Source organism: Mus caroli, unplaced genomic scaffold (assembly GCF_978045245.1).
Source record: "Mus caroli unplaced genomic scaffold, Mus_caroli_1 scaffold_6, whole genome shotgun sequence".
Lineage (NCBI taxonomy): Eukaryota > Metazoa > Chordata > Mammalia > Rodentia > Muridae > Mus > Mus caroli.
In genome coordinates, this window is record NW_028227261.1 from 71,982,293 (window position 1) to 72,001,509 (window position 19,217).

Sequence of the window (19,217 nt, forward strand, 5' to 3'; positions counted from 1 at the left end):
GGCCAGGCCAACTTAGCCAACAAGGGTTTGGCTTCCCCCATGCCAACCTGGACAGTCCTCTTTCCCCTTACTCATGAAAGAGTAAGTTTATTTCCTAAATAAAAACAAAACACTGAACCACTGTCATCTCTCTGGTCCTGCTTACGCTACAGCTTTGTTATTGCTATATCAGTGCTTCAGGTATGCCCTAAACTTCCTTACTCCCGGGGTTATAAACTAAAATGTGGTTCAGGGGCTGGAGAGATGGCTCAGCATTTAAGAGCACTTACTGCTCTTCTAGAAGACCCAGGTTCAACTCCAAGCTCCCTCATGGCAGCTCACCACTGTCCACAACTCCAGTCCCCAAAGATCTGATACCCTCTTCCAGCCTCTGAGAACACCAGGCATGTGCATACATACACACAGGCAAAAATCCCATATAATAAAATCTTTTTTAAAGTATTGCTCATAAGAAAGAATAGTTGGAACAAAAAAAGATAAATGCCACATTTACATTCATCTATGGAACACAGAATTAAATGTACACATAAATACACATGTGCAGTGCTTGCATGTACACACACACATACACTCACACAACATGAAAACAGACTTTTTAGTGGAGGAACGGGCCATCATGAAAGAAGACAAGGGAGGATTATAGACGGGGAAGAATACGAAGAAAGCACAATGAGACTCATGTATGGAAACTTGGGCTCATCAGAAAGCTGCTTGTTCCTGCCCCAGCCCCTCATGCTTCCCATTCCCTTTATCAAATCATACCCTACTCCTCCTTCATACAGCATCCCTGCAGAAATGAAGACGTTCTAAACAAGGCTAGGAAGATGGCTCGCCAGTTCAGATCCCTCATCACCATTGCACAGGACCAGGTCCAGTTCCCGGTACCCACGTGGTAGCTCACAACCACTTGGAACTCCAGTTCCTGGGGATCTAATGGCCTCCTCTGACCTCTGTGCATAGAGGCACACATGAGTTGCACACCCATGCACATAAAATACTCATACAACATAAAATAGAAAAAATAAACCTAAAAATATTTGTTTCAAGAAACAGTTCACTTGTGACCCTTCCTTCAACTACAGACTACTGAGACTGGGAATTCTACAAAGAATCAGAATTTCTCCAAGAATCTCACCCTAGAAGGAAAAGACTGAAGCCCAATGCCAGCCAATGAGGAAACGAGTCTCTCAGAAAGTGATTTCCCATAGCTTTGACAACTTGTCAGACTACCTGACAGGAAAGACTGGAGCCATGACAACAGTGATGGGCAGACCATCCCTGAGAAGGACTACTTAATTATAAATGCTCCTCGCCCTCTACTTAAACCTATGTCAGGGCCCCGAAATGGGCTGGGGAGTCACTAAACCCTTTTTTCTCTCTGCCCAATGAGGCCATAGAGAATATATCCTTTCCCTGGCTTTTACCAGTATTACTTGTCTGTTTAAGTGGCCCACTGTTGGTGGGTGATGAGTCCTAGCTTGTTAGGGCTCTGAACCTAACAACACTGGTAACAACTTCCTACTGCAAACCAGAGTCCAGGCCAATTTCTAAGACAATCATACTAAAGTATGCTATCCCAAGGCCCAGCACATGACTGGGTGGCCTGCTGCTCTCCACTTCCCTGCCTCGTGTGGCTTTAAGACCCTCTCTGTACAGCGTATTGTGGCCCAGAAAGCACCTGCCTTGCCTGGAGTTGAAAGCAAGGATCCAGACTTGTAGTTTGCCTGGATCATTTGGTTCCCAAAAGGAAGGACCTCCCTCGCTTTCTGCTACCTCACTCCCTCACTCCCACCCCTTGGGAAGAGACTCTTAGTATTCTACCTGAAGAAACAGGAAGTCAGGCTGTAGAATGGTTACTCAGCACAACTTTCCCATTTCCTCAAGGAGATCATTTTACCTAGGGACACTTATTAAGGTGCCGTTACTCAGTGGCTAGATTGCAACAAGTGACATGCAGGATGCTTTTTGTAGGCCGTGTCCAATAAGCCAGCTTACCAAGATCCACATTCTTAAAGACCAAAGGTATGACCTAGAAAGACTGGGGTACCCATACAACAGAGCTAGGTTCCTCCCAGGTACTGAAGAAGACAACCCGAAAAGTCTATCTCTAATCCTGGGGGTGTGGTTAATGATGGACACAAGACCAGATCTTTCCTATTGCAAGAATCAATGATAGTATAGCAATATCTGGGTCATGGGATATGTCTACTAGACGCTGGAAAGTCAAAGATAGTATGCTGACCGAAAGTGATAGAAGCTTCGTTTCCCAAGTTCCTCCTTGTATATGCTTGTATTATTCACAAAGACTTAAAGGGCATCCCCAAGGAGACCACAAACCTTAACAGCTACAAACTCTGGCTCTGGTCTTCAATAGTAAGAACAAGGACTTGGGAACAGTACCTCTGAATGGATACTTGCATCTCTGGAAGGCTAAAAATACATTACCTACGCTCCTGTCTAACACACTACCATTACAGTGCATCTGGACCATGATAGAAAATGGTCAGGATAAATAGTGGGTCCTCAAGCTTATGGCTTCTTTTCAGTACATGGCAGCTGTTAGACAACAATGAGTCTGTCTGTTCCAGGAATGAGGCAATGCAATCAGGTCAGTGAGCTTCTACAACACATCATGCGATATGACTATGGGCACAGGGTAGGGCTTCCTGCTACTCTCTGATATCATAGCTCAGAGATTTCGGAAAGAAAGGCTCTCAGACTGTTATAGGTCCAAGCTTCTTTTGGGGGTGGGGGGAGCAGAGGGGGAGTGGAGGGCAATGTTCTTACATCCACTGCTATGACTTGTCTAAACTGGACTAAAATCTTTTTATCAGGAGGCTCTTGGCCTTCAGAGCCTTATGGAACTATGCTCCTCTCTGGATTTAATGACATCTCTCTCCAAAAATACAGCTTTGTCTTGGCTTCCTCCATCAGTGCCACTGTTGGTTCTCCACTCCCCATTTTTCTGGTTGAAGAAGCATGTTGTCTGTCTGTATGAGTGGAAGTTGCAGTGTTAGCCCATTGTTTAGGACTTAGCAGGGAGCCCCATACAGAAATCCAAATTGGGGGTTGTTTTACTTTTTAGTAGTTTTGCTGTTTGTTTGCTCCAATAATCAGAATGTTGCTGGGTTTTCTTCCTGGCTTCTCAACTAAACATTTTCATGACCCCTATCCTATATCTACCATACAATCCATCTGCACCACTCCTGGGCATATGCCCCAAAGGCTTCATCTCTTACTACATCGGTACTTATGCTCATCACTACTCTATTGACCACAGCTGGGAAAGACTCAGCACAAATGACCATCAGCTGATAAATGGATAATGAAAAGGTGATACATCGGTAGAAAGAAATAGTACTTAGCTGTCGAGGAAAAAAATTAAATCATGAAATTTGCATATAAATGAATAGAAGTAGAAAAAGTTATACAAGTTGAGTTCACCCAGGTGCTGCATGCCCTCTCTTGTATCAGAGTCCTAGCTTTGAATGTGCACATGCAGAGATACTAGCAATCAGCCACTGGGCTGACAGGACACACAGGGATGCAATAAAATACATGTGAAATGAAAGTAGAGAGGGAGAATGATAGCATCAGAAGAGGTCAGCAGCCAACAGGGACCAGGAACTGGGGGGCCAGAGGAGACTTAATTAAAATAAGGTGTCCATGAAGGAGCTACTTGGGACCCCAAGATCTTGCAAACCCGGTAAAAATCTATTATGTAACAGAAGAGGACAGCAGAACATGTGTAACATGAAAGAATGAGGGAGAACATGGGAGGTAAGGATTCAAACATTGACATGGACAGACATGGAGAAAAGGGTAAGGAGTAGGTTAGCCCAAACTAAGAGTGCATGAAGTCTTATGAAACCCTACTTGTTTATGAGCTAATTCAAAACTATTTCTTAAAAGGAAGTTTGATCAAGAACACCCACATGGTGGGCAATGCTGCTCTCAGCAGACATGGGTTATTAAATGGAACTCTCTGTGCAACGCACAGGTCACCTTCTGTGCTGGGTAGTGTTGTTGTTGTTGTTGTTGTTTGTCAACTTCACAAGCTAGAGTCGAAGAAGGAGCCTCAATTGAGAAAATGCCTCCATCTGACTGACCTACAAGCAAAACTCTGTGGGGCATTTTCTTTATTAATGATTGGTGTGGGAGGTCCCAGCCCACTGTGGGTGCTGTCACCCTTAGGTAGGTGGTCCTGAGTTGTATATAAATAAATAAATAAATAAATAAATAAATAGCAAGCTGAGCAAGTTGTGGAAATCAAGCCAATAAGCAGCATTCCGCCATTGTCTCGACATCTATTCCTGCCTCCAGGTTTCCATCCAGCTTGAGTTCCTACCTTGGCTTCCCTCCACACTGGGCTGCGATGCATGTGTATAAGCCAAATAAACCCATCCTCCCCAAGTTGCTTTGGTCAGAGTGTGTATCACAGCAATAGAAAGAAAACCAAGAAACTTCCTAACAAATTACTGGACAAAGAAGCTCCAGAGGAACCCAAGATAACATAGCTACTACCACTGCTATGGATTCTAACAGAACTAGATATAAGATCCTATTGTTGAAGACACCACTCATGGGGTGCAGAACACAGAAAAATCAGTATTGAAATGACTCTCCTTGATGGTTAGATTTCCTAGCACTGGAAGGTGCAACACAGGCTGAGAGAGAAAAGACATCAGTTGTCTTGTCTAGCACTGAACCCTGAGTGCTACAACACTGACCTGCCAACCAAGATGTGCCAACTGACACAACAGTAGCAATACCATTTATGAAGGTAAGCCTACCATAATAACCCAATCTCTTCACTGGAATTTTGACCTGCTCCATAAGAGGAAATCCATGCCCAGTGCTGTAAACATGGGCAAAACCCATGGCTACAGAAGTCATGGGCACCAGAGAAGAACTAATTGATGTTTTTCTAAATGGTTATGATGTCAAACTGCCTTCTAAATATATATATTTATTTATTATATATATATTTATATATAATATATATTATATTGATATATCAATAGATCTGTGCTGCTGATCATAAAAGCTTCATTATCTAAGATTTATTTGTTTATATTTTATGAATGATTTCTTCCATGTATGTTTGTGCACCAGAAGAACTGGAGTTGTAGATGGTTGTGAGCGCATATGTATGTTCTGATAACTACGCTCAGGTCTTCTGCAAGACCAGCAAATGCCCTTAACAACCCATCTGTCTCTCCAGCCACAGAAAGGCTTCTTATTGCAGTGAGTAGTAATTAAAGCACAGACACATTACTGTTTCAAGTGTAAGTCAAGAGTAAGTCACTATGAGTAAGTAGCTTTATACATTTAAAAGAGGAGTCGAAAAAGCCCTTAAAAGATGTAAGGGCTGGAGGATGGAGATGAATCCTCAGGATATTGTCTTCTGGACATGATATGGCTGTTGCACACAGGAACTCACCTCCACAGAATAAAGCCCATTAAAATTTCCATCATGGCCCAAGTAGGTGACAGCACACCCATACACATATGAGCACCTGTTGGCCTCAGTGGGTTAAAATATAAATAAGTAAGGGCTAGAGAGATGGCTTAGAGGTCCTAAGTTCAATTCCCAGGAAACACGTGGTGGCTCACAACCATCTGTAACGGGATCCAATGGCCTCTTCTGGTGTGTCTGAAGACAGCTACAGTGTACTCATATACATAAAATAAATCTTTTTTAATAAACAAATAAATACTAAAGGAAGACACGAAGTTGAGAGGGAGATGTCACAGAAAGTCGTGGGAAGAGTGAAGAGAGAATATTATCAACACATGTCACATATCTGTATAAATCTTTCAAGGAATAGATAAACTTTTTTTAGATTTTTTTAACTTTGCCAAGTTAAAAAAAAATTATTGTAATGTTAAAAGAAAACAAAATCTCACTATTTTATAGGCTAACTAAAATTAAAATTCATTTTTTAAAGATTCTGAAGAGCGAGCCAGAAGTAGGAAATAAGGCAACTCAAGGTCAGGGTCTGCACATGAAATGTCCTCCATGGGTCCCTGTGTTTGAACAGTCCCCAGCTGATGGCGCTGTTCTAGAAGACTGCAGAAACTTGGAGAGGTAAGGACTAGCTGAAGGAAGTGGTCACCAGGAATTAGGCTCTGAAGGCTATGTCCCAGCCCATTTCCAAACTGAGCCCTGCACTTACGGACTCAGTAAGATGTGACCAAGCAACCTCACATCCTCTGCCACGGACAAGACTTGTCCCGGCACTGCATCTTTTCAAGCCTGAGCTGTGAGCTAAAATAAACCCATCCTTGCCCAATGTGGTGCATGCCTTCAAATCCAGCACTCAGGAGGCAGAGGAAGATGGATCTCTGTGAGGCCAGCCTGATCTACATAGTAAGTTCTGAACAGCCAGGGCTATATAGAGAAACCCTGTCTCAAAAAAGAAAACCAAAAACATAATTATCATCATCATCATCATCATCTATTCTTCCTTAGATGGCTCAGAGGTTAAGAACACTGACTGATCTTCCTGAGAGGTCCTGAGCTCAATTCCCAGCAACCACATGGTGGCTCACAACCATCTGTAATGGAATCTGATGCCCTCTTCTGGTGTGTCTGGAGACAACAACAGTGTACTCACATATATAAAATAAATAAATCTTTAAAAAAAAAAGATGCTTTTGTCAGCACACTCACTCACTTATACACTCTGATCCCTCAAGCAATAGCATCCTCATCATACCACACAAAGCAGACACTTTCACATTACACAAGGAAAGAAGCAATGGGATGGGAGAAGAGATCCACAGGAACCGTTGTGAGCACAGGGCTTTAGCTGTTAAGCTGTCAGTACTACAGTTGTTATTAACTTGTATTGTTATAACACAATTACATGGAAATAACAAACAGCTAAGGGCATGGATTCATCATCTGCTTTCACTGTGATGATACAAATGATAAAATAACTTTAAAAGAAGAAAAGGAACCAGTAAGATGACTCATTGGTTTAAAACATCTGATGGTAAGTCATACTTCGATCCTTGAAACCCACACGTTGGAGAAAACCAACTCCTGTAAGTTGTTTTCTGACCTCCACAACGATGCCATAGTGTGCACACACACAATACAGGTATGCGCACACACACACATACACACACACCCAAAATAAAAATGTTAAAAATTTTAAATAAAAAAATGAGAAAGATGTCCACAGTTGTATAAGTTTCAGACCATGGTAAGCGTACTTCTTTGCTCATGGGCCCAGAGTAAGACAAAATGTCATGGCAAAGAGAATGTGGTGGCGAAGCTGCAAGCATCGTAAGCAGCCAGGAGGCAGAGGGAACCTGAAAAGTACTGGAGACGCATCACACCCTTCAAAGGCACACCTGCAGCCACCTATTTCCTCCTCTCCCAAAAATGATGTGAAATTATAAATCCATCAACAGATTAGCCCTTTAATTGGATCAGAGTCCTCAGGAAGCAGACACAGACTAGGCCCTCAGCTTATTAGCCTTTTTGGAGACACTTCCTATCCAAACTATAACAGGGTCATCATATAAAAGAACTAAAGGACTTGTGTGGGAAGCCACATGTGCCGTTGCAGAGTGGCACAGGCTTCTGCTGGCCACCACACATACATAGGCAGAAAAGGGTTTTTTGCCAAGATGAAGTTTTGAGAATTAACCAAAATTAACCAATCAGATGAGAGAGAAATTGACCAATCAGATGAGAGAAAAGTTAACCAATCAGATGAGAGAGAAATTAACCAATCAGATGTAGGCATGCAAATGAGGTGGTAAGCATCAACCAAGCACAACCAATCCGGGTGTGAGACACGCCTCTCCTAGGCCTATATAAAGCAGCACCAGTGCTGGGATCGGGGTCTATTCGCCTCTACAATCAAGCTCTCCCAATAAACGTGTGCAGAAGGATCCTGTTGCAGCGTCATTCTTGCTGGTCGAGTTGGACGCGCGCAAGAGACTTGGTCATGAGTACTTAGAATTATCAACTGATACTTGCTAGAGTAAAAAATTTGAGCAAAACTTCCAACCTCCAAAACAGAAATAATAGCAAAACAAAAGTTCAGGAAAGAATTTCCTTGGGAGCCCAACTACAAGCCAACACAGGTGAGAGACCCTCATGGCAGACATCCTGGAAGCCCCAGCCCCGCCCATGGAGGCTCCTCTACATGAAAGAGAACCATCTGCCTTCTGCTTTGATTTTGATAGGGAAAGGAATTTATTACTTCATCAAAGATGTTTATTATCTCATTACTCTAAATCTTTTAACCACTGAGAGCCCAAACTGTGTTCTTGGCAGGTTTACTTCTTACATCAAAGCAAAGCTAAAGAAACATACTAGACTTTTCATAAAAGTTCTTCATATATATTTCTATGCTGCTTAATACTTAAACATACATTTGAATATTTAAAAGTATTCAAACATTAAATGTGCAGATTCAAGCAATGATTAAATAAAATAAATGACACTAACCTGAGATTAACATATACAGAATATGATCCTAGAGAAGGCAAGAAAATTCAGCTACGGGCCAGTGAGATGACTCAGCAAGTATAGCGCTTGCCACACAAGCCTGGAGACCTGAGTTCAAAATCCTGAAGCCACATAAAGATGAAAGAACACTGACTAGCCAAAGTTTTCTTTTGATGTCTACTAATATACCCCAGCAAATAGTAATAAAGAAAACAAATTTTAAAAGAAGAAAAGAAGTCTTGGTTAAGAAGAACATTTTAAGCTATAGCTACAACACAAGGCTGTGATCCCAGAGACTAGGAAGGCTGAAGGAGAAGCTTCCACGTTTGAGGGCTACCTACACTACACTCAAAAGTCCACAACCAGCCCAGGCAGTTATATGGGACTCTAACTCAATACAAAAACAGAATACAGAATTAGGTGTGATATCATGAATCTTAGCAAGAGGCACAGGCAGGCAGATTTCTGTAAGTTTGAGGCCAGCCTGGTCAACATAGCTAGTTCTAGGCCAGCCAGAGATATACTGGATATACTCTGCCAGAATAAACACACATACAGAGAGAGACAGAGACAGAGACAGAGACAGAGACAGAACAAACCTACCAATGATGTTGTAATTCTTATTTTGGGGACAATGGTTTGAAATTGCTACTATCAAGACATTTTTGAACCATATTAAAATCTTCCATTTATATAATAGTTCATAGAACTTTCAAGATGAAGATTAGCTGGAAAAGGATGAGGCCCATGGGAGTCCTCACCCTCATTAAGACTCTATTTTCATGTCTGAAAAGCTGGTATTAAAGGGGAGAGGAGAAAGCTCAGTCAGTAGCATGCACACCAACCCCACAAGCCTGAGGCCCTGAGCTGAGGCATGTAACTGCAGCTCAGGGGGAACAGAGGCAGCTAGGTCTCCGGGGCTCGCCGGCCAACCAGCCCAGCTGAATCGGTGGGCTCCCGGTTCAGAAGGTTCAGGATAATAACATGGGGAGCAAATGAGGAAGACCTTCCATGTCAGTCTCCAGTTTCAAGACGCATATGCACAGATGCGACACACATACAGATGCACACTTGTATTACACACACACACACACAAATACACCACCACCACCACCACCACCACCACCACCACCACCACCACCACCACGATAAATAAAAAGTAGCTACCTTGTAGGACGTTAGGTTAGTTAAATGAAACTATTTGGTAGCCATGTACAAAGTGAACCCTAATGCATGTTTCTTTCCCACCAGTTCTAACATTATTGCAACTACTATTATTTCTGCAGTTCAAAGAAATTCTAAGCATTATCTCCCCATGTAGCTTATGAATCAAGATGTTTAAGATGCCACTATATTAACTAATAAAAAATGCATATACATTAACATATTTACTTCCAGGGTATAAATGCACTTCTGGGACTTCTTAGAACACTCCAGAGCAAGAGGGCACCTCCACATTTACCTTCAAGGGCATCTGCATATGTCTTATGGAGGCCTTTGCTCCTTGGTCTACCGCGGACATTAAGAGCAGCTTAGTATTCGTATACAAAGTGCTACATATTCACACTCAGCACTCACAGAACCTTCGCACAGACTTAGACCTTTCCCGTATGATACTCACAAGTTCAGCTTCGCACAGCTCTCCTGTGTGTTTTGCTTCTCTCGCTCATATGCACTCTCAACCTCTTTGAATTCATTCTTGATCATTTCCAGGTCAGCCACAGCCTCTGCCTGGCTGGCTTTTTCTACTTGTAAAGCTCCTTCAAGGTCTCGAATCCGTAACTACAAGATGACAGAGAAATAAACTTTTCCATTAATTGATTATTTTGTTTATTTATTCACTTTACATCCCAATCAGAGCCCCCCGCCCCCGCCCCTTCACCTCTGGGAAGGAGGAGGACCCTCCCGGGGAACCAACCCACCCTGGCACCTCAAGTCAGTGCAGGACTAGGTACATCCTCCCCCATCAGGGCCAGACAAGACAGCCCAGTTAGGGGAGCAGGACCCAGAGTCAGGCAACAAGAGTCAGGGTAAGGCCCCGCTCCAGTCATTAGGGGCCAGCATGAAGACCAAGCTGCACACCTGCTACATATGTTTAGAGGAAGATGGGCACAGAGACCCACAGCCAAACATTAGACGGAGAAGTGATTTTTTAAAAGCTAAGAAATGTTTCCATTTTAAATTAAATAGACTATCTCATCAACAACAGATTTTGTCATTTATCTAAACATTTCTTTCTTTCTGTTTTTGTTTTAAAAGAAAATAAACAAGGTAGTTTTAAACCCTAGATCCTCCTGCCTCTGCCTCCTTCATGAAATCCTACCAGGCTGTACCAGCATGCATTCAAGCAACATTATACGGACCCAACAGGTTTTACACAGTAATATGTCTATATACAAATACATATTGTATATATCACATACAATACCAATTAATGAAAATAGAGGTAATGAATTAAGACAGCAGGGAGGGGTATATGAGATTTGGAGGGAAGAAATGGAAGGCAGAAATGTAATTAAATTATAATCTCAAAAATAGAATCTTAATGCAGAAAAGTCTAAAAACTTAGAAGCAAAAGTATAGGATCCTTTTTAAAGCATCCAATGGGACAAGGTGTAGAAGATGAAGAACCGAGATACAGAAGCAGAAGCGGGATGATGCTGTCTCGCTGTCTTTGCCTTCTAATGCATTCACGGATTTTTTATAAAATATCTTAAATGGTTTTGAAAGCGAATTATGACATGAATATAATTATAAGCTTAAACAAGATGGCTCAGAGGGTAAAGGCACTTGCCACCCAGCCTAATTACCTGAGTCACCAGGACCTACACAGCAGAGGATAGAATCAGCTCCCACAAGCTGTTCATTCTGACCTTCACATGGGCATTGTGGCATGCACACACACATGCACACATGCACATACACACATGCACATACACACATATAAACATATAATGCAACTTCAAATTTAAAAACATATATAAGGTTAAACAGAGCACTTTGCCCCTGTAGACTTTTTTCCTATAGAAGAGGAACCTTTACAGTCAAACAACCCTGTCTGATGGAAATATTCGTAGTGATATGACATGATAACTTAGATTTCATTTAATATAATCTGGAAGCAGAACAGTGCAGGGGATAATTACAAATCACAACTAGCCTGAGGTAGGTTTGCAGCTGGGGGATGGGTGAACCGAGATTTGGTTTTAATGGTCTGACAACTTTTGCATGTATTTGAAGTTTTGCAGAATACGACATCTTAAAATTAGATGCCTGTGTCTACCAACAGCAGAACAAATACACAAAGTGTATTTTCTCAAAACAATGATATGTAGCTGTTGAATAGCTGCATACCACTTTAAGAAAAATGTACTGCTCATCCATCCTGAAGAAAGCAAAATCCAGACCAGTACACAGAATGCTAAACCTGGACAAACGGTGAAAAGAACAAGAATAAGCAGACAAGGGAAGAACTAATCACCCTGTAAAGTGCCAAGTGGTAATACTTTATGTTTTTCAAGATGCTGCCATTTGGATGATGAATCCAAGTATCAAAGCCTCGTGCCCAGAATGGCACTACCAGGTGGTCCTACAGACCATCGGGAGGTGGGTGTGAGGCCCTGGCATCAACAAGAGTGGACTAATGAGACCCTGCTTCTTCATCCTTTCTTGCCTTGCCTCCCAGCTCACCAAGTGGGAGGTGAGTGGACTCCCTCCATGGTGTGGCGCCCCACCAGAAAACCACACAAGTGGAGCATGAGCCAAACAGACATGATCTCTTTATAGGTAAGGTTATTAGGTAGGGTCATCTCCTGTGTTCCACTGTAGTCACAGAAAGCCAACTGAACTTGCTGCTGTGAGCACTGTGTTCTTCCATCACAGTACAAATACAGCCACACATAGACAAGACCTAAGGGCAGGCAGTGGTGATACCCCAGCCTGAGGCTATAGTGTGCCAACATCACCCCTAACAGAGATCCAAACTGGTTACCCTAACCACAGTGTCACAGCAGTATGCTACCATTCCCAACACAGACCTTAGTTTCCTAGCTGCTGCAACCTGAGAAAATTTATGCCAAAAACACGAATGCAACTTACCTGAATAATTTCAGAATTAAATTTTGATTCCAAATGTGCTGCTCTTTCTGCTTCAATATTCTCTTCCAACTTCCTCACCCTTAGAGTGGTTGCCTAAAGATAAGTTAAGTTCAAACTCATTAACATCGGCATTAAAAAGCACCTAGAGAATGCCAATCACAGGATTATAACTAACACTTTAGATGGCATAAGCTGTGTAGCCAACCTAGAACCCACGATCCTCCTGCCTCAGCATCCCAAGTCCTACCTAGTATTACAGGTGTATCTAGCCCCACGTCTCATCCTTTGCAGGAAGGGGGTGTAAAAACAATGCCCAAGAAGACTGCTCCAAAGCCTTGCTTCTTTTTCTTTTTTTAATCTTATTGAGGTACAGTCTCCATGTAATCAATTAGGAAGAAACTCTACTTCCAGGCACACACTTCCATGGTGGCTGCTATAGCACAGAACATAGGCTTGGCAAGTTCCCTTCTGTCCCATGGTCCTCTCTAGACACGATGTGGGGCCTGCATTCCCAGGAGTCATTCTGCATCATTCTGTGTTTCAAAGCACACAACATACAAGGTACTTGTGTACACTGTGCTACTTGCTTTATTTAGATTTGACAGCCATATCAGTACTGTTTTCTACTTCAGATGATCTCCCAGTGTAGACCTAGTGGGGCTGGAACTCACAAAGATGTGGCTGCCCCAGCCTCCCGAGTGCTGGGATTAAATGCACTTCTACCACACCCAGTCCTTTCAATATTTATTTAAGATGTATTTTTTATTTCTTTAAATTACGTGTAGGGGGACCTAGGTGCAAGTGAATGCAGTGTCTGTGGTGGCCAAAGACCCTGGGTCCCCTTAGAGTTATAGGCAATTGCTGAGTTACTCAATGTTGGTGCCAGGAATCAAACCTGGGCAGCCATTGTTTTCAAGTGCTGGGTCCTCTCTCTAACTAACCCTCCTTATCAATATGTCTGAATGACTTAGTACACTAGAAAATAAGTCTCCAGAGGCAGAAAACAGTAATTCCGATATGAAAACTATAGATGGTATAAATCCAAAAGACAAAGGAATCTGTCTATAACATCATCTTTTTCCCCCCTTTTATATAGATTTTGAAACAGGGTTTCTGTGCGTAGCCCTGGATGTCCTGGAGCTCACTCTGTAGACCAGGCTTTAACGGCCGAGCCATCTCTCCAGCCCGGGTGTTATTTCTCAAGCACCATCTTGAGTTCCAAGTACCAGTTTTTTAAAAGTCAAATAATTTATTAGCACATAGAATCCGCCAGAAAAATATTGCCTTGTGGTCTGTTGGGAAGGAGCAAAGGTCGTGCCTCTACTTGGTCAGGATCTTAGGCATGCACTTCTAAATCCTAGCCCGGGTGTGTAGCCCTCATTTTCATAGTGGCAGAATATGGTACTGGGTGAGGTGGGTGGGGCAGCCCTGCTACTCATTTTCAACACTGAAGCTCAAGTCATTCCATGGTTTTCACTTTAATAAAACTCAAGCAGATGGTGCGCTCTCAGATGTCTAAATGCCCCCGCTATCCACAGGAGCAGTGACTAAGGAACGTTTGGTCCCCACTTCCCTGGTCTGTGGTGGAGGAAGGGCAGGCCAGGCAGGCCTGAGGCACAGTCTTTATTGTGTTGACACCAGTCCCCTGGTCGTGAGGACCTCTGTGAACTTGCAGATTTTCTTCTCCACATTCTTTTCTGCCTGTTTCAGTAGCCTCAAGAGCTACTTCTGCTGAGTGTGGATCTTGGCCTTTTCCTTCCGTTTCCCCTCCAGAGTGGCTGTCGCTGCCTAGTACTTCCACCCGACCTCAGGAGCCAGATGCCCCAGGTAAGCAAACTTTCTGGTAGGCTTCAGCCACACAACCTTGAGGGCGGCCGGGACCACCATCCGCTTTTTCTTGTCATAGGGTGGAGGGATCCCACCCAACACTTTGAGGCGCTCCAGGGCAGCCTGGCCTCTCTCCGTCTTGTGGGGGGCAGCATGCCTCACACAGTGGGCCAAAAAATGCGGCTCAGGGCTAGGAAATCATAGGGGCTTCTCAGGCCAGAAGAGGCCTCGGCCATCCAGTACTAGAACCTGCCCTTCCACCATCTTAGGCAGCCACCTGGGCTCTAGTACCATTTTTTAGTTTGGTTTGTGTTTAAGTTTTTAGAGGAAGGTTGAGACAGACCCTCCAATGGGCCTGGAACTCAGCAAGCAGGTCAACCCAGGGAACCAGGGAGGCCCAGGGACCTGACCGTTTCCATATCCCCAGGCTGGGATCAAATGCAAGGGAGTACTTTAACCAGCTGAGCTCTCTCCTTGGTCTCATAGTTTATTAAATATAGTTTATAATTCTGTATTAAAGAATCAACAACATATTTTTATTTCTTATACATATAATCCAGTCACTAGTTACTAATCTGGATCCCACTCAAAAACATCAAGATAAAGCTCCAGGTTTCCAGGACAGAACAAGATGAAACAGGCTGAAATAATAAGCTGGAGATCACATGGGTTTTTTTCATATCTTCCCATTTTGAATGAAGTGTGCTAAAGAAAACAAATTTACATGCTGTTTATTATAACTTTCGCTATCAATAAATCAGCAAGGCAATAAAAAAAAATAACCAAGTCTTTAAGCAAACACCTCCCAAGAGTGGGGCCTGTTGACAGGCATAATTAAATAAATGCACTCATAATCTTTTTTTAATCTTCCAGTCTGGTGAAATAACTCTTATGTCCAGCAGAGGGTGCTATAGTAACACCAACGTACAATTCTCTCCACATTGTCTCTCTTTCTCTCTCTCTCTCACACTCACACACACACACACACACACACACATCCTGTAATACAAAGAATGCTAACACAAGTACCAGATATTTAATTCTAACAATCACAACCTTAGTGGCACAAAGTATAACATAATTCTGATTAAAGTTCACATTCAATCCAAAGTCTTAAATTTAACTACATATAAGTTAGTTATCTACATAGAGCTTAGTCAGTAATAAAATATTATAATATAATGCATCCTTTTACTAACGCTGAAAACAATGGGCTTCTATAATCACATAAAACCAAACATGGTTCTTGGTTTTTTTACATTTAATTATTGGGGTGGTATGTGTATGCAGAGGTCAAGAGACAGCTGGTAGGAGCCGGTTCTCTCCTTCCACCATGTGCAGTTTAGGACTCTAACTCTGATCACCAGGCTTAGTAGTAGACGCCTTTACTTGTGGAGCCATTTTGCCAGCTCAAGTATGTAATTCCTCCTATAATACACACTTTGCTTTTCATCTGATGATTGACAGGTCCTTTATCACAATATACTAGCTGAGAGACTTTTAGCCTAGGAAATACTATGGGTCAACAGAGCTCTTTTTATCTTACTTGCATATCACTAAATAATATTAGGCACAATCAGATAGCCTTTCACCCTTAAGGAAGTGAGTTTTCATCCTTCAAATACAACAACATCAAGAAGGCTGTCTCCTGCCCAGCCTTGGCGTGTATTCCTTATCACAAGCCAGGCCTGAGCTGCCAATCCAGTTCAGCACCAGAACTAAGCAAACTCACCCAGATGTTCCCCACGCTGCATCTGTCCTTACCCTGCAGCTTGAATGGATTCCAAAAGGTCCATCGCAGTTAGGAAAGTACTTGTCAGTGAGTGACCAATGTCTGAACAGGAGAGCTGAGACCACTATACTCTTTTCTCCTCAAATACAATACATTTTAGCTTAGGAGTCTATATGTGAACTATAAGGAGTAGTTGAGGAAAACTTCCTGTACACTAAATAATATAAATCTTACTAAATAACCAGCAAGAAAACTGGGGCAGACCACTCGCCCAAATACCCATCACTTAGCCACTGCTCGCTGGTGCCCCATATAGGACCATGTCCTAGACGTTTGTAGTTTGCTGCGGAATAGCAAAAAATCATATAAGTGGAAAGTGATGATGTTTCCAGACTCTATCATCTGCTAACTCCTATTATTGAACAACTTTTTATGTAACCAATATGGTGAAAATCCATCTTGTAAAGCTGATTCTGAGCTTGCGATTAATCGTCACAAATGGACTAATTCTATAATAGTTGTTCAATAATCCATTTTGTTATATTTTAAAGGCTAATTTATTATACATTCATTAACATTTATCCACAATACCATCCCACACCTGGAGGAGGAAAAACGGTCACTAAACTTTAAGCCTTTTTATCCTGTTTGGTATTTTATTGTTTTTTTTTTTTTTAGGTATTTTCCTCAATTACATTTCCAATGCTATCCAAAAAGTCCCCAATACACTCCCCCCCCCAGTCCCCCACCCACCTACCCCCACCCCTTGGCCCTGGCATTCCCCTGTACTGGGGCATATAAAGTTGGCAAGTCCAATGGGCCTCTTTTTCCAGTGATGGCCTACTAGGCCATCTTTTGATACAAATGCAGCTAGAGACAAGAGCTCTGGGGTACTGGTTAGTTCATAATAATGTTCCACCTATGGGGCTGCAGTTCCCTTTAGCTCCTTGGGTACTTTCTCTAGCTCCTCCATTGGGGGCCCTGTGATCCATCCAATAGCTGACTGTGAGCATCCACTTCTGTGTTTGCTAGGCCCCGGCATTGTCTCACAAGAGACAGCTATATCTGGGTCCTTTCAGCAAAATCTTGCTAGTGTATGCAATGGTGTCAGCGTTTGGAAGCTGATTATGGGATGGATCCCTGGATATGGCAGTCTTTAGATGGTCCATCCTTTCTTCACAGCTCCAAACTTTATCTCTGTAACTCTTTCCATGGGTGTTTTGTTCCCAATTCCAAGAAGGGGCACAGTGTCCACACTTTGGTCTTCGTTCTTCTTGAGTTTCATGCGTTTAACAAATTGTATCTTATATCTTGGGTATCCTAAGTTTTTGGGCTAATATCCACTTATCAGTGAGTACATATTGTGTGAGTTCCTTTGTGAATATGTTACCTCACTCAGGATGATGCCCTCCAGATCCATCCATTTGCCTAGGAATTTCATAAATTCATTCCTTTTAATAGCTGAGTAGTACTCCATTGTGTAAATGTACCACATTTTCTGTATCCATTCCTCTGTTGAGGGGCATCTGGGTTCTTTCCAGCTTCTGGCTATTATAAATAAGGCTGCTATGAACATAGTGGAGCATGTGTCCTTCTTACCGGTTGGAACATCTTCTGGATATATGCCCAGGAGAGGTATTGCTGGATCCTCTGGTAGTATTATGTCCAATTTTCTGAGGAACCGCCAAACTGATTTCCAGAGTGGTTGTACCAGCTTGCAATCCCACCAACAATGAAGGAGTGTTCCTCTTTCTCCACATCCTCGCCAGCATCTGCTGTCACCTGAATTTTTGATCTTAGCCATTCTTTATCCTGTTTTTTTGTTGTTGTTGTTTTGTTTTGTTTTGTTTTTGAGGTAAGTAAGGTTTCACTGTATAGCCCTGTCTGCCCTTGCACTCACTGTGAACTCAGCCTACCCTTACACACCAACAGAGATCCGCCCACCTCTACCTCCTGAGTGTTGCTATCAAAAGCATGCAACACCACAGCCAGCTAAACTTTGAGCCAATAAACAGAAGTTCTCAGGCTAGTGAGATGGCTCAGGAGGTAAAGGTGCTCGCCATCAAACATGTTGCCCTGAGTGAGACCCCTTTGGAAGGAGAGAACTTATCCCAAAATGTTGTCCTCTGACCTCCATACATGTGCTACAGTACACGCACACATGTATGCACATACAAAAATTACTTACAAATGGAAGAAGATGTAAAAGGCCCCTGAATTATTTTTACTATAAAAAAAAATAGCTCCCAAGAGTCAACATACCCATGTATATTAAAGACAGAAGCACCATAACCATTTAGCCAGTCATATACTGAGGGGTCACGACTAAGAAAATCTTTTGAGTTCTTTATTATCCTTGTTCAAGTTAATTATCTTAGACAGTGTTATTTACTCTGAACATTGATGTGGACTCTTGTACATATGTATATACATATATGTGCATATATGTGTGTGTGCATATTTGTGTGTGAGGGTATGTATATGGAGGCATGCATGCATGTATATGCAAGTACACATGTGAACATGTGAACACATGTAGAGGCCAGAGGATAATCTTTGGTGCCACTCCTTGGGAGCCATCCACCTTGTTTACTGAAACAGAGTCTCTCACTGGGACCTATGGCTTGCCAATTCTGTTAAGCTGCTTGGCCATTAAGGCCCAAGAATCTGCCTGTCTCTGTCTGTGGTTTATAACAAGTGTGCATGAAGACAGTCACATCTGGCTTTCTATGTGGATTCTGGGGCTGAAACTCAGTTTCTCATGCTTGCACAACAAGTATTTCAGTGACTGAGTTATCTCTCTCTCTAGCACTTAAAGGTGTGTGCACACAGGCGTGTGCATGTGTGTGTATATGTGTGTTTTCATGGGAGGTACATACACATGTGCAAAGGTACACATGCATGCATATAGACACGTGGAGGCCAAAGGTCAAATCTGACCATTGCTCCTCAGGGGTGTGAGAGTGTGTGAGAGTGTGTGTGTGTGTGTGTGTGTGTGTGTGTGTGTGTGTGTGTGTGTTTGGTTTTTTTCAAGACAGAGTGTCTCTATGTAGCACTAGCTGTCCTGGAATTACCTCTGTAGACTAG

At 42.6% G+C, this 19,217-nt stretch overlaps 1 protein-coding gene and 1 pseudogene across 3 annotated transcripts in view; both read right to left on the reverse strand.

Moving 5' to 3' along the window:
- The window catches only part of Ccdc171 (coiled-coil domain containing 171), a 366,744-nt gene that overhangs the window by 273,018 nt on the left and 74,509 nt on the right, over positions 1 to 19,217 (reverse strand). For all 3 annotated transcript variants that reach the window (XM_085839201.1, XM_085839202.1, XM_085839200.1), the window contains 2 exons: positions 12,572 to 12,664; positions 10,095 to 10,255 (listed from right to left, as the gene is read on the reverse strand). In XM_085839201.1, coding sequence (XP_085695327.1) covers positions 10,095 to 10,255; positions 12,572 to 12,664 — 254 coding nt within the window. The remainder of the gene's footprint in view (positions 1 to 10,094; positions 10,256 to 12,571; positions 12,665 to 19,217) is intronic.
- Positions 14,195 to 14,634, reverse strand: LOC110292342 (large ribosomal subunit protein uL13 pseudogene; annotated as a pseudogene).